The 9,531-nt window shown below is 34.2% G+C and overlaps 1 protein-coding gene across 1 annotated transcript; it reads right to left on the bottom strand.

Annotated features, from left to right (window-relative positions):
• Positions 1 to 1,079: 1,079 nt before the first annotated feature.
• Positions 1,080 to 7,235, bottom strand: LOC119798119. The gene is made up of 6 exons (XM_038307462.1): positions 7,192 to 7,235; positions 6,709 to 7,035; positions 5,353 to 5,703; positions 5,138 to 5,257; positions 1,525 to 1,586; positions 1,080 to 1,430 (listed from the first exon to the last, which is right to left on the bottom strand). Exons 1-6 carry the CDS (start codon positions 7,232 to 7,234, stop codon positions 1,308 to 1,310), a joined length of 1,026 nt encoding a protein of 341 aa, XP_038163390.1. The 5' UTR covers position 7,235; the 3' UTR covers positions 1,080 to 1,307.
• Positions 7,236 to 9,531: the final 2,296 nt, after the last annotated feature.

The following is a 9,531-nucleotide window of genomic DNA, read 5'->3' as shown; positions in this document are numbered from 1 at the left end:
TTTCTTTGAGAGATCTGATCACAGGGATAACTTTCTGTAGGACTGGTGTGAACATGTTCCCACCAACTTTTGGCTGGTGGGGACAGTCCCCACCAATAATTTCCGCTTTTTTTCCCCTTTCTGCTGATTTACTTTAGCCAAAGGTAACACATTTGGGTGCAGCTATCTGTGTTCAGAGCCGTGTTTTGTTTTTTTTTTCCTCTCTCCTGCTGCTCCCGGTGTAACATCGGCTGTGTTCGAATTTATGGGCTGTGTCTTCCAACGATGTGGTCTACCTGGACTGGATCCTTTTAAGTCCTTGAAAATAAGCATATCGGAAGAGTTTTTGCTGTGAATTCAAACAGGTCTATCCTTCGGCGGCTTTCTCCGCCATACGCTCTGTGGCCTTTGTGTAACAGTGGACACACAAAGCAGAAAAATAATGAAAACCGAACTATGCAAAACTGTTTCTTTTTACATTTTTTTCTTCTTTTTTTATTGTAAAGTGAACACAGATTACACTCATGAGAATACAGATTGGAATAAAGGTGCCAACCACTGGGAACATTAACAAATAAAAGCCAATGTAATGATATAAACTTTAGTCAGTTAAATTAACATGCTGCTGGCATTTTGCACATCTCTGATGTTGCTGCTATTTTCAAATATCCCTTACTGTAAAAATGTCCATAGCTGTATAATTGTTATTTATTCTACAGGTGCAAAGTGATTTATATTGTTAAAACACTTTACAGTACAGTATTTTATTGTTTATCTTTTAACTCTTCACTATTATGTTATTCTTATACATTTTTCTAAGGTCCACATTTGTGTAACCACTTTTTCAAATTTTGTTTTGCTGCTGTGAACACCAGAATTTCCCCATTGTGGGACAATAAAGGGATTTTCTATTCTATTGTATTCTATAAAAGTGGTAGAAAGATATAAGTAAATCTAAACTATATATATATATATATATATATATATATATATATATATATATATATATATATATATATATATATATATATACATTTTTTAAATAAAATGACTTAAAGAAATTGTACAAATGACAGATTTCAGGTTTTATTTCAACCAACTCTTGCTAGTTTATTGGTAGAATTGCTCAGTTACAACTGTATTTTACAAAGGGAACATAATAAAATCTGGTCTTTTAGGGTCAACTATAAAAATAGAAAGTAATTCTTCTTACAAAATGAATCATCCTTATTTTCTGTGGTTGGTTAGATCTATAAAACATGTCACACATGTATGTCATGTATGTTTATTTTACAGTTAGATCTTTAAAATGTAACTCACATTAATATTCAATATTGATATTTAACATAAGAATACACACTGTCCTCAGCCCCATTCATTTTCTTTCGTCTTCTAGCTTTACCAGCAGAGAAGTGTAATTCTGCATAGTTCAGGTCGCGCTCGTCACCATTCTGTAAAGGTAATAAAATGGCAATTAAAAAGTGAAGCTGACAGAAATCATTTTGGTACCTGTCAAAATTGGCTGGAGTTTACAGCTTTACTTACAGTCTGATCACTTTGCTCACTCAAGTTCCTCAATCTTTCTTGTGAAGGGGTCCCTTCTATCTCTAATTGTGAAGAAAGAAACAAGAAAGTGTGTTCACTCTGACTTCAACTGAGTATTTTTTTCTCTCTCATCTTCTCTTCACTCATGAATAAAAAATACCCGGCCAGAACATAGGTCATTTTTTTTAAACTTATTTTGAACTTACTATTTTCTTTACATTTTTAACCCTGAAAAAGTGACAGATATTATGTCACTAAACTTTAAAGTTAGTGGTCATACATTTCACAACAGTTATCACCTTTCATTACATTAAGCTATTTTATAGTTTGTCAAATTAAGCCCCAAACAAAGCTGTCATCAGTGTATAAAGTTTACTATGTGTATTGAGTATAATTAACAGTGTTGGGCAAGCTACTTGTCCAGTGTAGTGAGCTAAGCTATCAGTTACTCAACAATAAATTAAGCTTCACTACACAAAAGCTACCACCTAAAGAATTATAGCAAGCTAAGTTACACTAATGTGTTAAAAGTAGCTTAACTACATCAGAAGCTACTTAACGTTGTACCAAGCTAATGTCAGTTCAAAATGAGTCTGACACACTAGTTAAAACATTTATTACAGATCAGCCAATGACATAAAACAGTGTAAAAATTGCTTTATGATCAGCATAATAAAAAAACTAAAGTTATTACTAGTAGACGAAAAATAAGCAATCTGCTGTTTTTAGAACCAAATTAAAGGTACTGTGTAGTGTTCTACACATCGAGACATGGCTATGAGTTTGCATTCAATGGACATCTCTAGGGAAAACAAAACCCTACAAAAGGCATCTTATTTCTTTAGGGTCTCCTTTAGAGAAAACGTCTTCAGACCTCAATTAAACAAATCGATTCCAGTAACAAATGAAAATGTTTACAAAAAAGGTGAAAAAATAAAGAAGCTAATTAAGCGATATATATACATTTATGTCTCACTGTATGATTTAATTTCTACCTACATATTTAATCATTGTATTTTGGGGGGTAATTAATTGAATGCTTATTTATGTATTGAGCATGCATTTATTTTTATATATGGGAGAGCTTTTCCTCCATACCTAAAAAACCTTATCTGTGCAAATAAGCCTTAAAACAGATATATGTAAACATCCTGTCTGGTAAATTAGGCCATGAAAATGCAATATGTAAGTTTGGCTACTGCTCTCTAATGAGAATATCTTAGTGGCACTCATCAGATTTAACTGGAAATTAAAGGCGCCAATAAATTTAAAGCTGATATATTTTTCTAATTTTTATTTAAAAAAAGTTGACTGTAGTTGACTGTTTTAATTAGTGTTTGACTATGTAAAACATGAGCTCTCTATGGCCAAGAACCTTGAAAATCACTCATGTTTGCATAACTGAACATTATAAAACATTATAAAAAAAATAAAAATCACTTGCATACTGCAGGAGGGAAATTAGTGATTCACCTGAATGTGAGTTCTTAGGTTGGTATTCAATGTCCTGGATATTGACAACGGTTTGGTTTTTGGATTGCAAAGCAGACATCTGAACACATACTTTTTATCAGAGGATTCAACAAGTTTCAAAATCTCTGAAGATAAGGCCACGGTGTGGTAGGGACAGTTGGCTGCTCTTCTCGCTCTGCTCCTGTCTCCTCCTCCATCCTGTGTGTGTGGCTCTGTGTGTGTGTGTGTGTGTATCTGTGTGCGTCATTCTTTGAGTTCCACTGCAGTGCGCATGCACATGTTTCGTAGACACAGACTGGAGAGGCAGAATAGAGGCTCATGCGTGAATGTCCAACGAATAACACCGATTGTTGTTTCAAAAATAGAAAACCTGGTTTCATTACTTAGTTTTGCCCTGGATTTTGTAGCGTTTCCGGACGCTACATCGCTACTTGATAAAAACAATAATGTCACTACTGGAAAGTTACTTGATAAATACGGTCAAGCTACTGGAAAATATAGTTAAACTAATAGCTTCACTACATGTAGCGGCGCTACTGCCCATCACTGATAATTAATAGATGTCCTGATTGCAGGGATACCACCAGAATGGTCCTAAAGATGGTGGAGGGAGAGTTTGCTCTGGGGTTCACCCGAGAATCTCCCATAGTATGCCATATACTGAAAACGATAACTCCTATTGAGAGTCCTCTGAGGAAGAAAATAGAAATAAAAAAGTTTAAAGGGTTATTAATGTGGTGGGTTAGTTGACTTTTTTTTATGAGAAATTGGGTTAGAAAGATTTTGCAGCTACTGTAGAATAGTTCATTTGAGGTTTGAAGAATCTATGCACTGTAGTTTGAACTGGACCAGTCCAGGTACAAATAAAACATTTGAATGGGTCTTAAATGAATCTTCATTATTCTGATAGCTTGCACAAATCACAAACCGGTTTTAAAAATTCTTTAATTGTAAAGTAATATAATCTAGGTTTGAAAGCAGATTTAAGAGATGAAATAGCCCTTTACGCCAAAAACCGTTTCTTCAAACAGAGGCCACAATCAGAAGCTAACTTCAGCTTCGCGCTAAACACCTATTTAGCTTTCCACCATAGGGTCATCAATACCAATGTCATTTAGAGTGTTGCTATCCAGAAACAGACAGGAGTTTGTGTTCTGCTTGGCAACCTTAATGCCCCATAGTGTACTTTTTTTTTTTTTTAGAATTGTTCTTTCGGGCATGGATTTACATATGACCACAGTCACGTAAGAGTGCAGCTTCTTCTTCTACTACTTCATATTTTACTAAAATGAAGTAATCCAAAGGTAAAATAACACCAAATGATGTGCAAACACCATTAACAATCATAGGGGTGTGATACAATATCTTCACTGTTGTTTTACAAATCTCATCTCCCTGAATTTCTGAATGGTACAGTATCAACACTGCATGATGGCTCTTCCTTGCTGTGCTCTCAAAGTAGTTCTGCACAGAAGTAGACTGGAAAGTTGCCTCCAACTGCAAACCTGATCACGGAACCAATGGGAAAATATGGGGTAACAGCAGCCGCAAGTCAACCACAGGAAAGACAGAAACAGGGTCAACCAAAGAGAAACAAGATTCTAATTCAGCCTGAGTTATAAAGACAATAAGGTCACCAAGTTGTTGAAAGAAATGCTATGTACCTGTGTACAATTAAGACAGCTAGAAAGAAATAGTCTGCCTTGAATGCATAGAAATCGACTTGGAACATGGTGCAAGACAGTTGTACACATCTAAATACTCTCTCAAATAAACACTTATCCATACCACTTCTCCTAAACACATACATACATAGAGATAGAAAATGTAGATTTATATTGTTTCTTTTACTGCTGCGCAATTTAACAACTTTAAAAATTGACTTATACCAAACATTACATAGTTTTTGGGTGGACAAAGCTAGTTATTCTTAACCAAATGGACAAAAAACAACCTAACATTACAGCTAATTTCTTACACAGTATTGAAAGTGTGCTCAGCACTGTTCTCATGCATTAAAGCCAGATTAATATTTCAAGGGTTATCACAATATGTCTCTATGCACAGATTAAATGATTAATTTTGGAATAATTAAAGTTATAGTTTTCTAGAACCCCTAAAGTCACTGACAAACTCTTACCTTTAAATTGTTTACATGCTGCTGTTGGAGTTTTGTGGCAGATCAAAACAATATTTGCAATCAAAGAAATAATCAAACAGGAAACAGCTATAAGAAGTACAGGTGATACAGGGTCTGTCACTGTAAAGTAAGAACACAATTGACCAAAAAATCAATTTAACTGCAAGAGTATGTTTGAAAAAACACATTTTCAAAACCTACATGTAAAATCTTACCAACTTCTGGCTTGGTTGCAACTCCAAATAGTATCTCTCCACATGTGGCCACAGCACAGTAATAGGTCCCAACATCGGAGGATCTGATGTCCTTCGAGAAGTTATATACACATCTAGTTTGATGGTCGATTTTTTTCTGACATGTGTTGGTTCCGTAGCCCTCAGTGTAGATGATATCTGGAGGAGACTTATCTGATCTGAACCAGAAAACACTGAATTCTCCTGAACATGTCTTGCTCTCAAAGTCTGAGAAGACTGAACACTGTAGAGTCACATAATCTTGAGGATGAAGAGAATCTGGTTCCATCAGCTTCTGAAATATTCTGTAGTTTGATGTCCCTGCAGTGTTTCCTGTCGGATATCAAACAAAACTCTTAAATGATGCGTATAAAATAATTCAGTTTTTCAAATTGTAAGGGAGTCAGAGACACATTTAAAATGTAGGAATTTTAAGGAATTTTCTTTTAGGATATGTGTATTTTTTTATACTTCAATGATTTCTCTAATCATTAGATGTCTGTAACTTAGCTGTTTAACAAATTACTTTTGTACACCTTGTACCAATGAAAATTTTGCTCACTGACACCCTCACAACTCTCATGTTATTTGAAGTGGCTTGCCAAAATAAAAATAAATCTAGTCAAATCAAATAATGGTGTGAAAGAGTTTACTTGCAAATCAAAAAACACAATGAGATTATAAAAAGTAAAAAATCTGAATTTATTTGCCCTACCTAGGACTTTAAAATAGGCAATATAAACAACCTGAAGCACGTCTTTACTTCCCTACTGATCAGTCTTTCAAAAAATAACATAAGAATCTAGAGTTGTATCTGTTTAGCACTCATTAACTTATTGTCAACATTTACTTACTCTATAAAATGATCATTTGTGCCTCTTCATTCTCCGCTTTTTGCCGTAAGATGCTACAGTTTCACAAGCTCTTGACATTAAACCTCAAATTTAACGTCAACAATACTAATTTCAAAATTTGGATTTTTGACTGATAAAAGAAGTGAATGTTTTTGTGTTGCTCACACTAAAATGAAGCAAATGCTTAATTGTGTGCCTTTTTAGATAGAATTATGTCACAAATTCCCTCAGACTACATTCTCAAATTAAATATATATATATATATATATATATATATATATATATATATATATATATATATATATATATATATATATATATATATATATATATATATAATATCTTTTCACTCAGAAGCCTTGTTATTTTCTCTGTTTAACTTAGTTTTGCAGAAAAGCACATACATAACCCAAACTTGGATATTATAATGAATAAAAATATGTGGAAATCTCTGTAAGATGTGAATTCTTAAAAAAGACATTACCTTTTATTAATAGATAGGTCCCATGCCAAATGTTTGTTTGCCAGTCGGTGAAAACGCAATGATACATTCCTTCATCTTCTATAGCTGTGTCTAAAATAGTGAGGATGCTCATTTTGTCAGTAATTACACTTTTTATTCTTGAATCGGAATAATGTGTTCCATACTGTGGGTTTGCATTATTCACAAACTTCACAATTACTTCCAGAGTATCTCCTGTTGTTTGCTTGTACCAGAAATGTTCACCACTACTATCATGATTATCCGGCAAATCACATGTAAAGTTTGCTGCTTCACCAAGATAAACTGTCATCACTGGAACCATAGCATCTGCATTAGACAAACAAAGGAGAAACTGGTATAAAATGGGTGTAAGAATTTTAAAGCCAGAGGAAAACAAAATGTTAAAATGAGAAAGCATCAGTTATATACTTAAGTTAGATTAATAATTAAATAATAATTAAAATTGCTTAGGCTTTAACTCACATCCTTGATGAAGGAGAAGAAGAGTGACCCAAAAGAGAACCATTCTGAGACTGTCTTCTGAGATTGCAGTTGTTCATATTTAAGTAGGAGGAGGTTTTTTTAGATCCTCTCACCTTACTGGCTGTTTCAAAATACACCATCTTTGTGAGTTTCCTGCTACACCAGCATGAAATCTATCAAGCAAAAATTTGAAGAATCGTATTATCCTATATAATTTCTAAATATTCTACACAAGTCTTATATGTCTTAATAAAATCACTGTGATCACAACAAAGCCTTTTCTTTGAGAAGATTTGTCTGAAATAGATTTACCTAATAAGTCAGTTTGAAATAGGTTAAGTGATGTAGTCCAAAGTCCTTTGAAAAACTGAAAAAAAAAATATTGGTGACTTTTACCACTTTTTTTATTTCCCTTTTTGTTATTAATTGTTTTTGGATTAAATAAATTGTGTGATATAAACAATGAGGGGATGTTTTACAGGAATGCCACTTCTGTGTGGTGATAATTTACCTTTATTTTATCAATTCAATTGCCTATTGCTCTGTATTGTCAGAGTATTGTACTGTACTTTTTAAAGTATTAAATTTCTGGTACTGTATCTCAGTGACTAAACAGAATACAGAATTATGGAATTAAGCCATGGATATTTTTTTTGTAGAAACAAAAACGCCTTCAGCCCTGATAATGTTTCTTTATCCTGAATTTGTTACTCCTCCTTATTTCATTTTTAAGATTCAACCTTGGTGGTTGGATGCTCTAAAGAAAAAAAAAAAGAAAGACAGAACATTTAAATTATAACAATTTTATATTAAATCCCAATTAGTACAATTCAATATTACTGACCTTTAAAGTCAGGTCTTGGATTATCTGAACCACATGGTATTCCTCTGATTCCGACTTTGGCTAAGGGAGAGGTTTTCATTGCTTTGAAGTCTACTTGTGTTTTCATTCTCAGAACCGTGTAACTTTCCGAAGACACCTGATGTATTGATGCGTAGAACCATTCTGCTACGGATTCTACACCACCTGTAAAGAACTTCAACATAAAAATGCCACAAAAAACCAGGACAAACCAAAAAGAAAACAGGAATGACTCTCCTTACACTTGATTACACAACAGAGGTTTAAGGGTGAACCAAAGGACAGTATGAATAAATCATAGGGCTGTAGGAACAATTATGAATTTCAAATTCATCCTACTGAATAACCTTGCTACATGGCTTGATAAAATGTATAAACTACGAATAATATCATCTCTGAGATTCTCACATTTGTGAAACATCATGCAAGTCTCTAAAACACTGGTGTCCAAATTCAGTCTTAATGGCTGCTATTTTGAAAAATTATTTGATTTTGAAATTGCATTTCGAAAAAAAGAAAAACAGCAACAATGGATTACAAAGCTAAGCTGAGCCAAAAGTAACAAGTAACTAGCAGCTTCCTCGAAATGTAGTGGAGTAGAAAGTACAATATTAGACTTTGGAATTTAGTGGAGTGAAAGTTATAAGTACCCCCCACAAAAAAATCCTCAACTAAAGTAAAAAATTATAAAAACTTAAGAACAGTAATCAAGTACATTTACTTTGTTACTATCGACCATTGCTCATAATGGATGGCGTAGCCATACATTTTACCCAGATAAAAGTGATACTTTTTCATATTATCCCTGAAATAAAAGTGGAAAGTACAATGCTATAATATTACTCCTAATAGTAAATATTTTTCTTCAAAAAGTTACTCTAGTAAATGTAAATGAGTAAATGTAACTAATTACAACCCACTTCTGGTTACTTATTAGAATATATTGGTCCATGAATACATAAAATGTATACATAACATCAGTGTTGTGCCTGAACGTGTTCATTGAACGAAAGTTCATGAACTCGTTCATATTTTGGGCGAACGTGAACTGAACGTACTGCATTATTGCCTGATGAACGTTATTGTGAACTCGTTCATTCTGGCGTCTGTGAACGGCACGCTCTCTCAGTTCAACTCCGTTCAATAGGTTGCCAGATTTCTATAAAGCCCTCCAGGCGAAACCCCGGCTAAATCACACCGTAAACAGGCCTTAATATGTAGCGGGAAAAACACCCAATCTGGCAACAGCAGCTACCAGCGTCGTAGCCTACAGCCGCGCGCGTCATCAAAACAAAATGCAGCGTTGAAGCCACAGCAGCATGGAGGCGACTTAAAACAGGTTTATGACCAGGTGGTCGGTGAGGATGATGGCAACAAGTTTGCCCGCCGGCTTTCAGTAAAAAAATCCGCACTTCAGTAACCTTAAATTCCTACCTCAGCCTGGTCCCTCAGTTTGTGTTAGTAAAATCTTCTTGAGC

The sequence above is a fragment of the Cyprinodon tularosa genome, unplaced genomic scaffold (assembly GCF_016077235.1).
Source record: "Cyprinodon tularosa strain WSP-4 unplaced genomic scaffold, ASM1607723v1 ctg61, whole genome shotgun sequence".
Classification (NCBI taxonomy): domain Eukaryota; kingdom Metazoa; phylum Chordata; class Actinopteri; order Cyprinodontiformes; family Cyprinodontidae; genus Cyprinodon; species Cyprinodon tularosa.
This window is presented reverse-complemented; position numbering and strand designations above follow the sequence as displayed.

What these genes read in the sequence shown, in the direction of transcription:
- LOC119798119 (XM_038307462.1), bottom strand. Translation starts at nt 7,234, where the DNA reads ATGGTTCTCTTTTGGGTCACTCTTCTTCTCCTTCATCAAGGAT. An exon ending in GACCTATCTATTAATAAAAG is followed by an intron (nt 5,704 to 6,708) that starts GTAATGTCTTTT and finishes GATATCCGACAG; the next exon opens with GAAACACTGCAGGGACATCA. An exon ending in TGCAACCAAGCCAGAAGTTG is followed by an intron (nt 5,258 to 5,352) that starts GTAAGATTTTAC and finishes CTTACTTTACAG; the next exon opens with TGACAGACCCTGTATCACCT.